General features: G+C 39.7%; 1 protein-coding gene across 7 annotated transcripts in view; it reads left to right on the forward strand.

The window, feature by feature from the left end:
* Positions 1-18,778, forward strand: part of ADGB (androglobin) — a 164,331-nt gene extending 145,553 nt beyond the window's left edge. For 5 of the 7 annotated variants that reach the window (XM_058735558.1, XM_058735561.1, XM_058735560.1 and 2 more), the window contains 6 exons: positions 955-1,131; positions 1,811-1,913; positions 4,705-4,914; positions 10,916-11,006; positions 11,723-11,909; positions 18,455-18,778. In XM_058735558.1, the coding sequence (XP_058591541.1) occupies positions 955-1,131; positions 1,811-1,913; positions 4,705-4,914; positions 10,916-11,006; positions 11,723-11,909; positions 18,455-18,640 (954 nt within the window). In that variant the 3' untranslated portion in view covers positions 18,641-18,778. Of the gene's footprint in view, positions 1-954; positions 1,132-1,810; positions 1,914-2,368; positions 3,394-4,682; positions 4,915-10,915; positions 11,007-11,722; positions 11,910-18,454 lie in introns of those variants that run through there. The other 2 variants (XM_058735564.1, XM_058735562.1) reach the window with 2 other exon arrangements.
* The last annotated feature ends 533 nt before the right edge of the window (positions 18,779-19,311 follow it).

Consider the following 19,311-nt stretch of genomic DNA (forward strand, 5'->3'; position numbering starts at 1 on the left):
CATAATGATTTCATAAATATCAAAAAGTTAACTTTCCGTATATTCACACCTGGAAATGATCTACCATCCCTCATGTTTTGGAAAGAGATACTAGGTAACCCTCAATGTAATTTCGTTTGTTTTGTTTTGTTTTGTCTTGTTTACAGCTTTTATGTAAACTTTGCATGCAGTGAAATGCAGTCATTTTAAATGTACAATTCAATGAATGTTGACAAGTGTATTCACCCTGTAATCCACATCCGCATCTCTATCAAGGAATAAAGTACAGGCCATTTCCATAATTTGGGAATCCCTCAAACCTCTTTGCAATGGATTCTGTCATCTTCGTACCTTACCCCAGGGAGCAGTTTTGACTGTTCCATTATTTTCATACACGTGAATCATGCAAAATGTATTCTTTTGCTCAGCTCCTTTATCTCAGTATGATGTCTATCTGTGAGATTCCTCTACATTGTGGTATACTTCTGTAGTTTATTACTTCTTTTAAAAAAATGTAATGTTTATTTATTTTTGAGAGAGAGAGAGACAGGGTGCAAGTGGGGGAGGGGCAGAGAGAAGGAGACACAGAATCTGAAGGAGGCTCCAGGCTCTGGCTGGAGCACAGGGCCCGATGCAGGACTCGAACTCAGAAACCATGAGATCATGACTGGAGCCAAAGTCGGATGCTTAACCAACTGAGCCACCCAGACGCCCCAATTACTTTTCAATATTAAATAGTATTCAATCATATGGATAGATGATCATTTATTCACCAATTGGTAGACATTTATATTGTTTCCTCTTTTGGCTCTTAAGAGTAAGGTGTAATGAATGTTCTCCAAGTATTTTTGTGAACATGTGTTTTCATTTCTCTTGGTAAATACTTAGTAGTGAAATTATGGATCATAAGGTAAAATTCAAACCCTTTGAATGGAGCAAAACACCTGACCCAAAGGTTTGTACGTTATTTATCAGATATCCACTTTTCACCCTCAACAAGAAGACCCAAATAAACCCTACTGGATTTTGAGGCTGGTCACCGAGCACAACGAAGCAGACAGTTTCGAAGTGAAAAAAGATACCGAACGAGCAGATGAAATCCGAGCCATGAAGCAAGCCTGGGAGATGACTGAGCCTGGAAGGGCTATCAAGGTCACTTGAGTTTGAAAAGTTGTTCTTTACCTTTCCACTCCCAGGCGTTGGTCTGAAGGGAGAGCCATGATGGTGAAACCACACAGTCTTTCCTTTAGGAGTGATATCTGGGATTTTGTTAGACACTGACTAACTAAATGTTAAGACCACATCTGAACAAATCGTGAAATGTTGCGCAGATGACTGGTACCAGATGAGGCGCAAAGGCAAAGCGCATAATGGTGCCACTTATTGGCCCAAACCGTGGGTTCCCTCATCCTTCCACAGTGTGGGCCGTATCCATGTCTGTCCTTCACACTCCAAGTAAGAAAGCATAAAAATGTTTAATATGTCCTTTCATGTACTTTGAACATCCTTGACTAGATAAACAGCATCGCTTCCCCTTGTGGAATATACATACTTCATGTACTTGTATGTGTTTCATGTCCCAACTCAGGGTTATTAAGCCAGATAAAAAAAGGTTCAGGAACAGCTAGATCTAAGACTGCATGACTAGTGTATTTGCTTTAGGACTGCTGCTTCCCTAGTTCTCAAAAATAACCGTCAAAATTACGGATGGCTCAGAATTGGAGTGTATTTGATAATAATACACTAGTTCAAACTGCTGAAGTGGTACATGTTTCAGGTACTGTTAAGATGTTGTTGCCTATACTGTTTGTTGATAGCGTTTGTTCTTTAGGCTTCCCAGGCTCGCCTGCATTACCTCAGCCGGTTCATTAGGAAAATTCCGGATGCTGAGAGTGTGCCTATGTCTGAAAGCCAAACTAAAGCACCAGAGGACGGTCAGTGAACTCTGCCCCCCGCGACCTCAGAGCACAGGACTGCTCCTTGCACCTCTTAAAAGATAGTCAGGACATCATCCTGGGTAAAAAGAAAGCATTGGAGAAGCTGTTTGCCTACAGGATTGTGAAAAGTTACGTACAATCCTGTAGGAAAACAGGTCCTGGAACATTTTCTCTTTGCCTAGCAGATGTTTACTTTTCCCCCCAAGTAGATATGGTTTTCTCCATTTCAGAAAAGATGAAACCAGGGGCATCTGGGTGGCTCATTGGTCAAGCGTCCCATTCTTGATTTCCACTTGGGCCAGGATGCCAGGGTAGTGGGATAGAGCCCTGCGTCAGGCTTTGTGCTGAGCGTGGAGCCTTCTTGGGATTCTCTCTCTTCCTCTCCCTCTGCCCCTCCCCAGCTCACATGCACTCCCTCCCTCCTCTCTCTCTCTCTCAAACAAACAAACAAGAGATGAAACCAGAAATAACAATGCAACATAGTTCAAAGGTAGCAGTGTGTAAACTTGAAGGCAGGCCTGCTGCTGTTACTCTGGCTCCTTTCTAGTAACAATAACTATAAATAATAGCAATAACATAAAACAGACTGCCTTTATTGAGTGATTGCCATGGGCCTGAAACTGAAAATATTAATTATTCCAGTTAAGACATCAATCCACTGATCTGTAATGTTATTTTCAACTTACCAATAAGAACACAGGCCCAGAGTAATTTGCTCTGTAATTTGTTAAATTCATAAGATACCCAGAGACACCGCCAGCTTGCAAACAGCTCCCCATGACCCTGAGTGCCTTCTCACAAAAACCTGGCTGGCCCATTACAACCTCACTGGGACACCCAGGGAGGCTGACTGCATTCACATCCCAAATCATGCTTTTCCATGGTCACATCTACAGGAGTATAATTCAATAATTGTTATAAAGATAATAACACCTCTTAACTTTTCATATAAGGAGTATGAATAACAAATATCATCCTGATTTTGTTTTCTTGGGATGCGCATTCCTCACATCACTTTTTGTTTATCTCATTTTAACTTAAAGCAACCATGAGGTAGACCCTGCTATTCCCATTTTATAGACAAAGAGACCAGTGCTCAGAGTCCCCGAACTGCTCCTAAGTCACACATCTAAAACGTGACGGAGTTGGGATTTGAAATATTTCTAACTGCTAAAGTACTCCCTTTCCTAAGGGTTAAAGTCTCATGTCCTATTAACAGTACAAAGGTGGATAGGTTTTATTATGATTTTATGATTTTATTATTTTAAATTGTATTGTTTAATTAGATTTTGTTATTTTTTAAACATTGTATTAAATTATTATGTAAAAGAAAAAATGTTGCACTGGATGCTTGTTAAAAATGGCAAGGGAGATCATTCAAGACTTGTAATAGGAGTCAAGACTGTTGTAGTAGGAGAGAGAGGTTGAATCCAACTTTGAATACAACAGGGACAAATGGGGATTCATAGCACATAGACAGGGAGTGGGTGGGAAGTTACTCAGAAAAACTTGGTTAGGTATGGTTAGGAGGGTGGAAAAAGAGAGGAACTGGATTGGATATCAAAGCAGGGGTGGGGTGGGGTAGGGGAATGCGATTCTTGATAAATTAGTCTAACAGGATTCTTTGCTAAAACTAGGATTCGAGCCAAGGACAAGGCCTAGTAGAGAACAAGTTTCCGAGGAGCCTGAACTTGTCCTACAACATACCTGCAGTTAAGGCATAAATATTTATTGTATAGCTTGATGCATTTTTACGTACAGATACACTCAGGAACGACCATTCAGATCAAGATCTAAAACACATAAATACATCCCCAGAGTCTTTCTCTTTCCCTTCCCTCAGCCATTTCCTCCCTCAAGGTAACTCCTTGTCTGACCTCTGTTACCATGTATTGCTTTCGTCTGTTCTTGAACTTCTAATATTTGGACTCAGACAGTATACACTTTAAACTCCTCACTGTTAAGCCGTTCCACTGCTTCTTGTGTCAGGCTTAGTAAGTTGTGTTTTATAAGAGATTTGTCTACTTCATCTAAGTTAAACTTCCTGGAATAAATTTTATTTTGATCTCTTTTTTCTTGATCAGTTTTGCTCTAGGGGTATACCAATTTTATTATTTTTAAATGTACTTATTTCAACATTTCTCCCAGGTTTTGAGCATTAACCTATCATCACCTTTTATTCAAAGTGGAATATAATGTCAATTAAATTATCTGCAATTCATAAATAGGAGGGAAATATCTGTATGCTGTGGAATTGGGGTAGGTTTTACATGGTTTTTCCTAGGCATAAAGATCTAGAAAAGTGAGAGTAGAATTATGGCATGAAGGAAAAACTTTCCTGCTTCACAAGCAGTAGCTCTTCTCTGCTCTATTTTAAGATAACTTTAGACAAGTACCTATACACAGGGCTCCCCTCTCCAGAGATGAGAACCCCATTCACATACATTTCTCATACAAGGTAGGTTGTATTTCCTCCAGGGCCCAGGGTAGCAGTGGCCCCAGTGGTTCAGAGATCCCATTTCCATTTGTAATGTCTCACCTCCAAAAAGCCTCTATTCTTATGTAATCTTTTCATATCCTGAGACAACTTCCGGACACATGGGCTGCCTGGGCCATCCACAATGTTTTCTGAGGGACCAATGATTGCTGTTTGCTAGTGCTCCTTAGAGGTGACAAATATTTCACGTCTGCTCCAAATCTATGCTCCCACTAGCCCGGTTACTTTTTGGATATGATTTCATAGAATGCAAGCTTTTTTTTTTTCAGTAATGCACATGTCATGTTGTAGTTGAAACATCTTCAAGTGCCATAAAAGAGCCAGACACAAAGGGTTCCATGAGTTCAGAGAGCAAAGATATCCCGCCGTTGGGGAGTATGCTGTGGAAGAAGTGGCAGATGACCAGGGGCTTGAAGGACTGGTCAAAACTGGTGAGCAGCGAAATTGGAGGAACGTCTCCAGCAGGGAAGGAGGAACAGACGGTGCGGAAGGAAAATATCAGTAAGCATTATTCTCATTTGTGAGACAAAGACATACTTGGAAATAAAAATTCTGGAAGAGGCACAAACACATGTGATGTCTAGGGTGATAAATGGAAAAGTATGTATTTTGGATTTATAGGTCTTCATTTTGCTTGTCAGAGCTGATAATCTGCTCAAGGACCTCATTACTAACCAGTTATCTTAGGGATAGAAGTGGGCCAACAAAAGTAGCAGGTATATTTTTGTATATTTTTCTGTGTCTACAAATACTAAAAATAAAATTGCAGTGACCACATATGCCATTGTCACTGAACACAGATGCTTTTTGTTAATCTGTGATATGCTACATGGTAGATTTTCTTTTTACCTTTTATAACAAGTTTTAAATATTTGGATTCTAAAATTCTGGAGGGGAGGAAGTTTCAGTGGTGTACGAGCCACACTAATTTGGTTCATTTCTGTATAATGGAGATTCGTATTTATTCACTAAAATGAGTGCAAATCCAGGGCACCCGGGTGGCTCAGCCTTTCAAACGTCTGACTCTTGATTTCGGTTAGGTCATGATCTCAGTTTTCCTGAGTTCCAGTCCTGCATTGGGCTCTGTGCTGACAGTGAGGAGCCTGCTTAGGATTCTCTCTCCCGTTCTCTCTGCCCCTTTCTTGTTGGCGTGCTTGCTCTCTCAAAATAAATAAATAAACTTTAAAGAAAATAAAAAATAAAATGAATGTAAATACTCGATTGAAGGTTTTAAGGAGAAAGGTCTTTCCATGCTGGCCTCCATGAGGAAGGATTTCCCCTAAGCAACTCCTGGACTTTCTGTTGGTAAAGGACTTAGTGTCCCGTATGGTTGAAACAATGAATTGAGCTGCTCATAAGGGGTCCTGAATCCCCTGCTAGTCCTTGAGTTGGAAGCACTACCTATGACTGAGGGGGCTGCAAGGGTCAGCTGGCTCTAAAGTTCTGTGACCCTGGATGGTTGGCCTTTCACATCAAGCTACATCCTCCAACCATACCTGTATCAGGAGTACAATCTTACTCTTTATGTCCCTACTTATTCAGAACCCAGGCAGGAGAGAAACATATTTTGGAAGGATGCATCCTCCGAAACACCAAAAATGGTTCTCTTCTCCAAATGGCTAAACCACTCTGAGAAGCTTAAAATTAAAAACTGTTTAAGGTTAAAACACGTCCTTGAAGGATTTCCACAGGGAAGAAGAAAATTCCAAAGTTCAAAGGGTGTTTTACTATAGTTACAAAAGCTTTGATTTTTGAGCCAATATTTTGAAAGCAAGCACTCATTTAATAAATAATAACATACATGACATAACACTAAAGCTTATTAGAATAATACTTCTCATTCTATATGAACATTTAATTTGTAGAGTGGTTTTGCATATATTATCTCACTAGAGCCTCCATGAGCTAAACAAACCGTATACTGGTATCTCTGTCTCAAAACTGATGTGATTGATAAATGCCTCACCCTAGGGCAGGAAGCCAAAACAGTTTGTGGTGAATCAAACCCTAGTTCTTGGAATTCCTCATGTTGTGATCTCTAACAGAAGGCAAATTTTTCCCCACACTCGATTAGAAGCCTGTGGAATGAAAATACAATTAAATTCTGAGGTCAACTGTTTATTTATGTGCTAATAAGGTAACTTTTTAAGTTGCAAAAATTGAATGTAATCATGATTCTTCACACCAGCCTCGGGTACTGTGTCCCACAGGCATGGTGGAGATTTCATTTATTTTTTAAAGTTGATTTATTTTGAGAGAGAGAGAGAGAGAGAGAGAGTGCATGCACAAGGAAGAGCAGGGAAGAGGCAGAGAGAGAATTCCAGGCAGGCTCTGCACTGCTGACACAGAGCCGGATGAGGGGCGGGAACCCACTAACTGCAAGATCATGACCTGAGCTGAAATCAAGAGTCAGAGGCTGAAACCAACTGAGCCACCCAGGCGCCCTGCTTTCACTTTTCACTCTGAGCCCCAGACCAGTGCTGTGAAGGGCTGCGTCAGTGTCGGCTCTCCTGCTTCTCAGGTCTTCATACTTTTGGCCGGCAGAGTTTCATACCTTTGTACTAAAGTTCACATCCCCATGAAAGAGTGTACTTTGGGGCAGAAAGGAAAGGGCAGGAAACACGGAGGAAGGGTAAATGTGAGCAGGAGTGGACGACTGAGGGCAAAGCAGCCTGTCCTCAAGCAAAATTCCCCCAAAACATTCTTAAATGTGTTTTATTATAATTCTTATTGAATATAAATAATATAACATATGTATAATATAATAAAATGAAAATATATTAGATATAAAATAAAATATAAATGTAATCACACTGCCAAGTAAACTTGAGCCCCTCTCCCTCTGAGAAGAGGGGTGCTTTTGTGTCTCCCGCACGTCTCATAACACCGAAACACTGCCATGTACTCCAGGTACTGGGGTAGTAGAAGGAATCCTGTTTGAGAGCCATGGGTCTGGCTGTCCAGCTGTTCTCTGGAACTCTGTATGTTGTTGCCACCTCTGCTGTTGGTGCCTCCGTCATATTGGCCCTCCCTCCTGGGGAAGCATCACCCATAAGAGATTACAGATCCTATGAGAGCTTTGGGTGATCTGGCCTCTACACACCTGGAGATACTTGTGATTCCCAGAAAACTACTTTATTCTTGCCACTGTATATTTTCATACAATAGGTAACTTAGATGATTTCTTTCATAGTACCAGAGGACGTGGAAATGATGTCATTATGGATTTTACTCCTACGCATTCTTCCTCAATACCAAAGCCATCATCAAGGTCAAGAGTATAAACATTGCTTTCAAATGCCCTTTGATCTCTGGGAGCCTCTAGAAAATTCCTCTTCCAGAGGTTGCAGGTGATCTCTGTCTTTATTCCCACATCTTTTGCCAGGCCATCACAATCGCTAGGTCTTAAGCAGAGATTCTCAGACTACCTATGATGAAGTCAGTCTTCTCCCCTAGTCTGCTGGAAGCTGAAACTTTTGAAAAATGTAATAAAATGACCCAGTGATGACCAATTACTATAAAGATATTTCTAAATACATATTCTCACTTTCAGAACTTATCCCATAGAGACTCAGTTTGCAAAGGATGGTACCTACACACACACACACACACACACACACACACACACACTTTCGGCTGTACTATTCTAGAGGTACAAGACTGTCATAGTACTCTTATATGCTTTTCTGACACAACAGAGTTATGTAGAAGAACATGAAAGTTAATCCTTTCTGTCCCTTTCCCACACCCTCTTCTGCTTAAATGTATGTTACTTGGCAGGATGTAAGAAAACACAAACATCTAATTAATCAGAAAGTATTTTCTTTCCAGTCAAAGTCAGCAGAGTTGGTGTCTTATAGAAATCACTCATGTTTGAACTGCCAAAAATATACGCAGCATAAGTAGGTATGTTCATAAGAAAAGCAAATGAACTTTAGATACCATAGCAATCACAATGAAAAAAGAAAAACTATTGGCCACTGATTTCTTTTCTTTTTTTTAAATGTTTATTCATTCTTTGGGAGAGAGACAGAGACAGAGAGACAGAGCATGAGCGGGGAAGGGGCAGAGAGACAGGGACACAGAATCGAAAGCAGGCTCCAGGCTCTGAGCTGTTAGCACAGAGACCAATCCAGGACTTGAACTCAGGAACCACAAGCTCATGATCTGAGCTGAAGTCAGACACTTAACTGACTGAGCCACCCAGGCGCCCCTGGCTACTGGTTTCTAAAAAAAACATATTGTAAAATGTTAATTCTTCAGGATCGTTTTATTTAATGTTATAAAATAAAAAAACTTGATTGAATTTAAGTTTTAATAATGGAGTAGAGTTGAAATATTCTGTTTTCTCACATGGACCATGTCTTTATGTTTTTGAAAAAATGAAAAATTAATTTGGATATTATTTTAAAAATGTTTTTAAAGGTTTACATTAGATTATATTTCTGAATGAGTGATAATTTTTAACAAGTTGTTATACATTAAGCACTTTAACAATATTTCTGAAGGCTATTGCAACCACATGTAAAAAGCAAGATTAGTGGGCATGAGACCTCTTGCATGGATTTGACATATCTTCTCCCAAAAAGCAATAATAAACTGAAAACAATTAATTAAAATACATTTTAGGGGTGCCTGGGTGGCTCAGTTGGTTAAGCATCTGACTTCAGCCTAAGTCATGATCTCACTGGTCCCAAGTTTGAGCCCTGTGTTGGGCTCTGTGCTGACAGCTCAGAGCCTGGAGCCTGCTTCAGATTCTGTGTCTCCCTCTCCCTCTCTGCTCCTCCCCCACTCACACTCTGTCTCTCTCTCTCTCTCAAAAATAAATAAACCTTAAAAAAATTAAAAAAAAATTAAACTCTGAAAGCATACAACTAAATAAAAAAATACAAGATACAAGATTAATATATAAAAACTATTTTTATGTCTTCATATTATCAATGAGCAATCAAAAAAGTAAATTAAGACAATTTCATTCACAGTAATGTCAGTAACAAATGTATGGAAATAAATTTAACAAAAGTGCAAGACTTGTCTACTGAAAACTACAAAACATCACTAATAGAAATTTTTAAAAATCTAAAGAGGGAGGTTGTCCATGCTTTGGACTAGAAGACTCACTATAGTAAGATAGCAATTCTCCCCAAATTGATCTATAAATCCAGTATAATCTCTATCAAAATTCTAGTAGACATTTTATAGAATTTAACATCCTAATCTCAAAACTTATTTGGAAATGAAAAAGACCCAGAATGATCAAAATAACTTTGATAAAGAACCAAGCAGGAGGATTTTTACTTCATGATTTCAGAATTTCTTTGAAGCTAACAATAACCAAAACACTACAATTTGACAGTTTCTTTAAAAAGTTAGATGTCATTTTACCATTCCTAGTTACATTGAATATCCAGGAAAGGCAGATCTGTAGAGACAGAGTCCATGGATGTCTGCCCAAGCCTTGAGGTGAGAATGGAGAGGGGATGTAAAAAGCCCAGGAGATCTGCGTGGAGAGCGGAAATGTTTTGAGACTGGGTTTTGGCGCCGGTTGTGCAACTCCGTAAACTTACTAAAACATATTGAATTACACTTTTAAAATGGGGGAATTTGATGGCATGTAAATTATACTCCAGAAATTTTTAAACGGGAGATGAAATGTCCTGGGAAGGCTGAATGGTTACTATTTTAGACTCTAAAGTCTCTTGTTTAAGTACGTTCTTGTGGGTATGTATGGGTCCCCGGGGTAGAGATCTCCTGCTAACTTGATTTGCATTCGGTGTATGTTACCCACTCCGCTGGATCTACAAGTTTCTTGAATTAGAGTACTATGTCTTAGGTATTTTTACATTCCACCCCCATAATGCTTATGAGACCTTTCACGCCTAGACTAAGCGTTTTCAATATTGGGTCACTTAATTTGTTTATAATGAAGTACAGTAGGACTTTTCCTTTTTGTCTCTACCTTTACTTAACTACAGTCATGATAACGTTCTGTTACTCTGCTTATAGAGTATATGCACTTTGCCCATCTCCTTCATTTTGCTGTAAGTACAGTAACACCAGCTAGAGGACAAATACGAAATATCATTAAATTTTAATAAAATCATATTGAGTCACATTAAAATAAGGTCACATTAAAACAATATTAAATTAGTAAGTCCAATCAGTGTTTTTTTTTAATGTTTATATATTTTTGAGAGAGAGAGAGAGAGAGAGAGAGAGAGAGTGCAAGTGGCCGAAGGGCAGAGAGAGAGGGAGATACAGAATCTGAAGCAGGCTCCAGTCTCTGAGCTGTCAGCACAGAGCCTGACCCGGGGCTCGAACTCCTGAACTGTGAGATCCTGACCTAAGCCTAAGTTGGATGCTTACCTGACTAAGCCACCCAGGTGCCCAAAATGGTGGTTGTTTTTCTTTAACAGAAGATATTATTTTTAACTAAAATGAGATGTAACTGTCTGTTAGTGTCTATTCTTTTTTGAAAATCTAGGACTTATTTTATCAACAGGGCCTCGTTCGCGATCCCCAACAATTTTGGAAATGTCTCCACAACTTATTCGAAAAGCACTAGAATGTGTAGACATAACACAATATGTACGGTAAGTTTTAATAGACACGATTAATGCAAACATCTCTGTTCACAGAATTTTTGATACAGGGATAACCAGTTACTAAACTAGTGAAAATTTGAAATTAAATGCTTAATATATTTTCAGTATATTCAAATTTCTAGATGTACGTGGTTTTACATCTTCCATTTAGCAAATCTTTTATTAAGTTAATCATAAAAGCATTTAAGTATTTTCTTTAACATTTTAGTTTGCAAGCTGATTAAGGGGAGTTGAGCTACAAAAAATTCCCACTAGGTCTGCTGGCATTATTTCAGTAGGTTTAATTTAATTTAATTTAATTTTTTAGTAGGTTCAATTTTATTAAGAAGAAGACAATAGGATTAATAGAGAGATAGGTACTCAAGCATACTTATAAGTTTGAAAATATTTCAACATTATTTAGCTGCATAAATTAAAAAGAAAACCTCCAAAATAATCTCATAGTTTCCAACACCAATCCCACGAACACCTTATCAGATGGAGCATCGAATTTTACTGGTATTTCTCTAGAATTGTTTCCTAAAATATTAGTCAACCAGTAAATGGAGCATGGCCAATCAAAAAATAACAGTGTATTCTTTCTATTGCTAATATTCTATTGGGTTCAGTCTACCACACCGTCAAGACGATTTAAATTATTTGAATTCTAAAGTTCATCGCAGTGTTCCAAAATGATTTATGCATCTCCTGTGATGTCTTTGTAGAAAAACAAGAGACGCTGATCCTGTGCTGCAAACAGAGGATCTGAACCAGCAGCAGGCAATGCAAAAGGCAGAGGAGGTTCACCAGTTCCGACAGCATAGGACCAGAGTACTCAGCATTCGAGACATTGAACAAGAGGAACAGCTTAAAATAAAGGATGAAATCCTGGAGATGTATGGGGAAATGCGGGTGAGTCTCAACATACACCCATGGGTCAGAGTTGATACATTCTCTTATAATGTTGAAAAGATACCATAGAATCATGTAGGACCTGGGTAGAAAGACATTTTGAAAGTATTTAGTTGTCAGCTCCTCAGAAAAGGTGGAGAATTGGTGAAACACATTTAATTTCACTTACTTCCTTAAACCCCTCCAAGACGCAGTATTGGGAATCTATCCACAAAATAAGAAGGAGAAAGAAGACAATGACCAAATACTTGTGAAGTTGACAGAGAGCTGGATGAAGAACGTGTTAATAGACTTGAGGCACCCAAACTGTAAGGTGGCAGTAGAAAAGCTCTTAAACAATCAATCCAATTCGCTCCATAGAATCCCTAAAAGGCTCAGCAATTGGTGGCATCAGCCACGTGAAGAAATGGAGGTGAGGTGGGAGGAAGACAAGACTGTTGGTTTTGCTTGGCTTGAAGCTATTTAAGAAGTAGTTCATTTGCAGATCATCAACTCAATGTTTTGTAGCCAGGTGACGGTCCCCCCACCCTAGCAGAAGACTAAAGTTGCTTTATTTAGACAAGGTCCAAAATGAAAAAAGGGGGGGTGGATTAGCGTAGTGAAGAAGACCAAGTTTAATTAAAAATGGAAGTATCATACAAGTAATGGGAAAATTTGATAAATGTATATCGCTGACTTCCACTATAGTGGATAAAGACTTTTTTTTTCCTCCCTCTTTCCTACAACACACACACACACACACACACACACACACACATACACACACACTCCCAAAGATACTGATGGCTACAAGACTTTCTAAACTTTTCAGCCACAGTGACATTAGGTTCTCTGTGTTGTTTCCAGCACTAGCTGATCTGAGGAATATGCTTCTTTGACACCTTCTCTTGTTTGTCCAATAGGCATCTTAAACCAAACCTCTCCAAATCCATTATTCTATCATTCTTGTCATTTTTGCCCTCTCTTTCATGTCAGCCCGAACATTTCCTCCATCAATATTCCCCACCCAGGAAGGGCAATTGTAGTCTTTCCATTGCTCAGAGTACAGACTTTGGAGACATCCTTGACTTCTCTTACCTCCCTCATCTAACCCGTAATCCACATTTGCCAACATTATCTTGAAAACATATCTCTAATTCAATCACCTTTCATTCTCTCTACCCCTACCACCATAGTCCAAATGGTCTGTGTTTTCTATTCAGAGTGTCCTATTCAGTGTTTTCTATTCTATTGCCGTAGCCTCCTGACTGATCTCACTGCTTCCATCATGTCCTTCTACAATGGAATCTCTGTTAGAAGCCAAAATGACTCTAACCATGAGGATAAACTATTTTATCCTGTGGTAACAGACAGCCACAGTGTCCCAGTGGTTTAAGACAGGGGTTGGCAAACTTGTTTTCTATAAAGGGCCAGATAGTAAATATTTTTGCCTTTGCAGACCATATGTTGTATCTACTTAACTCTGCCGTTGTTACCACAAATTCAGTCAAAGATAACGCCTATGTGTGTTTCAATAAATTCTATTTGGAAAACTAGGCAATGAGCCAGATTTTTCCATAGGCCTTTGTTTAGCAACCGCTGGATGAAAACAGTAAAAGAGTATTTCTCCTTGTAGCTACAGGTCCAGTGAAGTTGAGCAGAGGGTCCTTCGCACAGTTACATTTCGTTGTCACGTTGCATTGGCCAAAGCTAGTCACACGGTCACATACAACTTCAGTGAAAGAATTAATCTTGCTGACACCGTGATTTCAAATTTCTAGCATCAGTAACCCTGAGACGTTAAATTACTGTTCCTTAAGCCACCCAGTCTGTGGCACTTTGTTACGAAAGCCCTAGCATGCTAATACACAGTGCAGTGCTACCCTAGGCCTGGAGAACAACTGCAAACCCTTTATGAACTGCGCTGGTGCGGATCATAGTACATCTTTAAAATGGAGAGTGGGACTATCTCACTCCTGTAGTGGCTTCATTTTCCACTAAGAAATAAAGGCTTAACTATGGTGTCTAGAGCTCTCTATAATCTAGTGTCCGCTTTCCTCTCTGATCTTTTTCTCTCTGATTCTGTATGCTTTCCTTCTTTCGTTTTTTTTTTTTCCAAACTGACCTCACCTTTCCACTAATAGCCAGACGTGTTCCTACCTCTGAGCCTTTGGCTTGCTCCCACCTCTTCCTGGAATATTCTTCCCCTAGACAGCCAAATGGTTTACAGCCTCACTTTCTGCGATCTTTCATCTATTGCCATTTCATTAGAGAGATCTCCTCTAAGCTATTATTTTTCAATTAGCACCCTTCAAGATTTGTATACCTGTATCTGGCCTTATTATTTTCTTTAAAGGATTTACCATGGTTTAGCATGGGAAGGTATGTATTTGATACATGTTATTTATAAATATTAGAAGTATTTCTTTATCATATATAAATATATAATATTCATATATAACATATATATGTATATAACATGCACACATTTTAAATATATCTTGTGTAGAATATAGATCATATGTGAACAGGAACTTTGTTTGATTCACTGTTGTATACCCCAAACCTGGAAGAGGTGTCTATTTCACAGAAATTTGTTTCAAAAATGAATCAGTGAATCCATAAATGAATGTTAAAATTATGTAAATTCAATTCATATCGTATAGAAAATAGTTTAAATTAAAATATAATAAGACAAAAGGGAAATTCATTATTGCCAATCAGCTAGTTTCTTTATGTGTTTAAAAGACAAGAAAATGCAGTAGATGGGGAGGCCATAAGGGAAGACGTATCAACTGGGATGGTTTTTAATTCAAATCTCCTTCTTTAAGTGTGAGGTACAAAAATCCTAGTTTTGATTGAAGCTATCTTAATGGAAACACCGTCAGCACGACACTTCTCATCAGATGGGAGAAAAGCATGCCTATCCTCAAGAGGTTACGGATATATATTAAACTTACTTTACACTAAACCCTTTAGATGATTTTTTCTCTCTTCTTAATATGGCACCACTATCATCTCATGCAGTAGGTTTAGTAAAGCCGATTTTATTGTGGTAGATACAGTGCTTTGCTTCCACCCAAAGCGTGGAGAAGAGCCTGGTTCTGACATTTAGCTCTTCTGCAGTCTCCACTCAACTTCTGCAAGTTGCAAAACCAGGCAAAATTTCTTGAAGAATTCAGCAATGAAGACAAAACAGTCACTCTAGAAGATTCTCTTCTGGTTAGCATCAGTTCGTTCATCCTTCTGTTTTTAATTATATCATTCTTGAAACAGGAAACCGTCAACAGGTCGAACCAGAATTGTACCCATACTATCAGAAATGCAAGTGAAGGGAGAAAGCCAAAGCCTCTTCATAAACCTACATTGGCCCTTAGTTATCACTGCTTTATTTGTGAACGTTTTCAGGGAAGCCATTTCTAGACATTTCTAGAATGTTGCCATTATGTCAGTCATTAATAGGTCATTAACTCAGTTCTTGCCTATAGCTTTGAAAATTACCCTTTTTGTGGCGGGGGCGGGGGGGTGGGGAGGGCCTGGGTGGCTCAGTCAGTTAAGCGTCCAACTTCGGCTCAGGTCAGGATCGCACCATTTCAGAGTTCGAGCCCCATCTCCGGCTCTGTGCTGACAGCTCAGAGCCTGGAGGCTGCTTCAGATCTGTGCCTCCCTCCTCTCTCTCTCTCTGCCCCTCCCCTACTTGCACTCTATCTCTCTCTCTCTTTTTTTTTTTTTTTTTTTAAATTTTTTTCAACGTTTTTTATTTATTTTTGGGACAGAAAGAGACAGAGCATGAACGGGGGAGGGGCAGAGAGAGAGGGAGACACAGAATCGGAAACAGGCTCCAGGCTCCGAGCCATCAGCCCAGAGCCTGACGCGGGGCTCGAACTCACGGACTACGAGATCGTGACCTGGCTGAAGTCGGACGCTTAACCGACTGCGCCACCCAGGCGCCCCTATCTCTCTCTCTCTTAAAAATAAACATAAAAAATTTTTTTAAAAAAGAAAATTACCCTTTTTTAAAAAAATATAAACATATTTAAGGACAGTTAAACTATAGAGAAACTATCCTTACCTGTTTATCATTTTCTGACAGTTCCCATTTCCACAATTTATTCATTCAAGAAATATTTCTGGACATTTTTGTATCAGGGACTGTCCTAAGCATGAACAAAAAAGATAAACCCTGGCCATTGGGTAGCTCACATACTAGTGGAGCAAAAGACGCTAAAATACAAACACAATATATAAATACAAGGTATGGTATGATAGAAAGGGAAAGTGTTGAAAAAAAAGAAAAGTGGAACACTACGAGAACACAGTGATTCAGAAGAGATACTGGCTGGAGTAAAGGCCCCGGGGGAGTGAACACTTGGTCTTGGTGCGTTAGAGGCAGGACAGCAAGGAGGTCTGTGCCCCTGGAGCAGAGTGAGCCAGGGGTAGATGAGTGGGAGGGGAGGTCAGAGAGGAACTGGGGGGAAGTGGACAGACAAGGTAATCACATAGGGCTTGCAAAAGACTGGAAGGACATTAGCGTTTATTCGGAGGGATGTATGGAACCACAACAGGGTTCTAAAGAGCAGAGGGGTAACATGGTCTGACTTCCATTTTATTTTTAATTTTTTAATGTTTATTTATTTTTGAGAGAGAGACAAAGACAGGGACATGTGCGCTCATGCACACGCACATGAGTGGGGGAGGGGCGGAGAGAGAGGGAGACACAGAACTTGAAATAGGTTCTGTCAGCACAAACGCCGGCACGAGGCGCGAACTGACGAACCGTGAGATGATGACCTGAGCCGCAGGTGGACACTTAAACAACTGAGCCACCCAGGCGCCCCTGGACTTCTGTTTTAAAAGGAGTACTCTGAATATTGTGTGGAAAACAAGTAAGTACGGAATGGGGCACATGTAACAGCAGATAAATCTGTGAGGAGGCGGATGCATTGGACACATAACAGTGGTTCACACCAAGTTGCAGAGTGGAGGTAGTGAAAAGCAATTGAATATTGTATATATTTTGAAAGTAGACTCAGGATTTTCTGATGGATTCTTGGTATATTATAAGAGAAAGTGAAGAGTCAGGAAATACCCTGAGGTTTTCACTTAAACAACTGATAGGGTTGAGAGGCCATCAAATCTGATGGTTTGAGAGGAAAGAAAGATTTCAGTGTGGGACATTTTTTGATATATGTATTGGACCAAAAAAAAAAAAAAAAGCATTCTTGGGGCATCTGGGTGGCTCAGTTGGTTAAGCGTCTGACTCTCGGTTTCGACTCAGGTCATTATCTCATGATTCTTGAGTTCAAGCATCACATTGAGCTCCATGTTGACAGTGCAGGGCCTGCTTGGGATTCTCTCTCTCTCTCCCTCTCTCTCTGCCCCTCTCCTGCTCATGCTCTCTCTCAAAATAAATAAACTTAAAAAAACAAAATTCTTAGATATCTATTACAGTCACATGGAGATGTTGAATAGAAATTACATATATAGTTCTGGAATTTGGAAGACAGGTTTGGGCTGGAGATTAAAAAATTTGGGGGACCCATCAGTAGAGAAATGAATTTAAAGCAATGGGGCTAGATAAAATCAGCAAGGAAAGAGGCCTACGATCTAAGATGTGGCCATCCCCTCATTTAGAGATGAAGGAACAAAAAGAGAGAGAGAGAGAGAGAGAGAGAGAGAGAGATATGAAGGGGAAAAGGAGAAATCAGCAAAGGCAACTGATACAGAGCAGCTAGTGAAGTAGAAGAAACGTCAGTGGGATGTATTGTCCAGAAAACCAAGTGAATCAATTGATCCCGGTGGTGAGAGTAGAGGTGAGTAAGAATGGGACCCAGATGTGATTTCAGATTCAGTTTGGTGTCCTTGAATGAAAGCCAAACTGACAATAAGAAAGGTAGCCAGTGAGCTAGCTGATATTATTTGAAAGTTCTTCAAATATAGCTCAGACACATTTCATTGGGACTAGAACAATGTGGGAAACTAGTAACTTAGCACAATTCCTGTGAGGGACACAATGAGCTGCATGTTTTATAGATTATATTTGAACGCATACCTATCTCTTCACCTTTCTCTCTTTTCTCCTACTGATGCTTTTATTCCCCGTTCCGTTAAAATCTCTTGTACCCCTTTGTTGCCTTCTCGTGTTTCATGTATTGATAGACATTTGAGACCATAACCTAATTTTCATCTGGCCTCAGTAATTTGCCACATGAATCTATGGGCATAAGGGAGGGATAAAGGGATTGCTTTCAAAAAAAATTTTTCTCATGGGGCGCCTGGGTGGCGCAGTCGGTTAAGCGTCCGACTTCAGCCAGGTCACGATCTCGCGGTCCGTGAGTTCGAGCCCCGCGTCAGGCTCTGGGCCGATGGCTCGGAGCCTGGAGCCTGTTTCCGATTCTGTGTGTCTCCCTCTCTCTCTGCCCCTCCCCCGTTCATGCTCTGTCTCTCTCTGTCCCAAAAAATAAATTAAAAACGTTGAAAAATAAAAAAAAATTTAAAAAAAAAAAAAATTTTTTTTCTCTCTTTATCAGTAAACCTTAATTGCTTGAGGTTTTGTTTTGGAATAGGACTCCTTAGATGAAGCCCGGCAGAAGATCTTCAGTGTCCGGGAAGAGTATAGAAAGAAGTTGCTGGAAGCTGAGCGCCTAAGATTGGAAGCTCTGGCTGCGGAGGAAGCAGCAAGTTGGGCGGAGACAGAAAAGAAGACGCCGCTTCCTGACACACGGGAAAAGAAGAAAGGAAAGAAGAAGTAACCAGAAGGAGCCCAAAACTCACCTTCTTCTGAAGAGGAAAATCCCTTTATTTGTTTATTTTTTTTTTTTAGTGATCTATAACCTTTCCTGTTGATAAGGTATTAGGCCAATAGAAAATAGAAGTTTTCCTTCTCAGAACTGGTTTCTGTTCATTTGTTGTTGTTGTTGTTTTCCCAGAAACCTATTATTTGAGTAATCGTTAGAGTTTAGGTCTCTCTAATTTCAATAAAAATTGCCTCAACATATTTAGAATGCAATAAAATGTACGTGTCTCCCTCTGAATTGCTGCATTTTCAGCACGTAGTAAAAACAAGATCAGAAATGGGCTAACAGGATTGCGTTTGAAAAAATTCAGCGATGAGGAAAATAGCAACGGTTCTTCCAGGAAATTTTGTTTCTAACTTGAAAGACTTTAAAATATTTTTAAAATACGCTTCAGTCTTGTGCTTTTTTTTTTTTTTTTTTTTTTTTAAACTGAACTTCCATAAACGTCCTTCATTGGGCAAAATCTGTTGTGGGTTAAGCTCACAGCAGTTAAGCGCGAACTCTGAATCCTCACAGGCCAGGTCACCCAGACTTAGGGAATGTGATCGCAGACACATCCCTTGTCACGTGTCGCAGCCTCGTGTTTTGTGTAAGACCCAGAACGTGTTCTTGTACACCAGTTATAG

This window comes from Neofelis nebulosa, chromosome 6 (assembly GCF_028018385.1).
Source record: "Neofelis nebulosa isolate mNeoNeb1 chromosome 6, mNeoNeb1.pri, whole genome shotgun sequence".
In the NCBI taxonomy this organism is placed as follows: domain Eukaryota; kingdom Metazoa; phylum Chordata; class Mammalia; order Carnivora; family Felidae; genus Neofelis; species Neofelis nebulosa.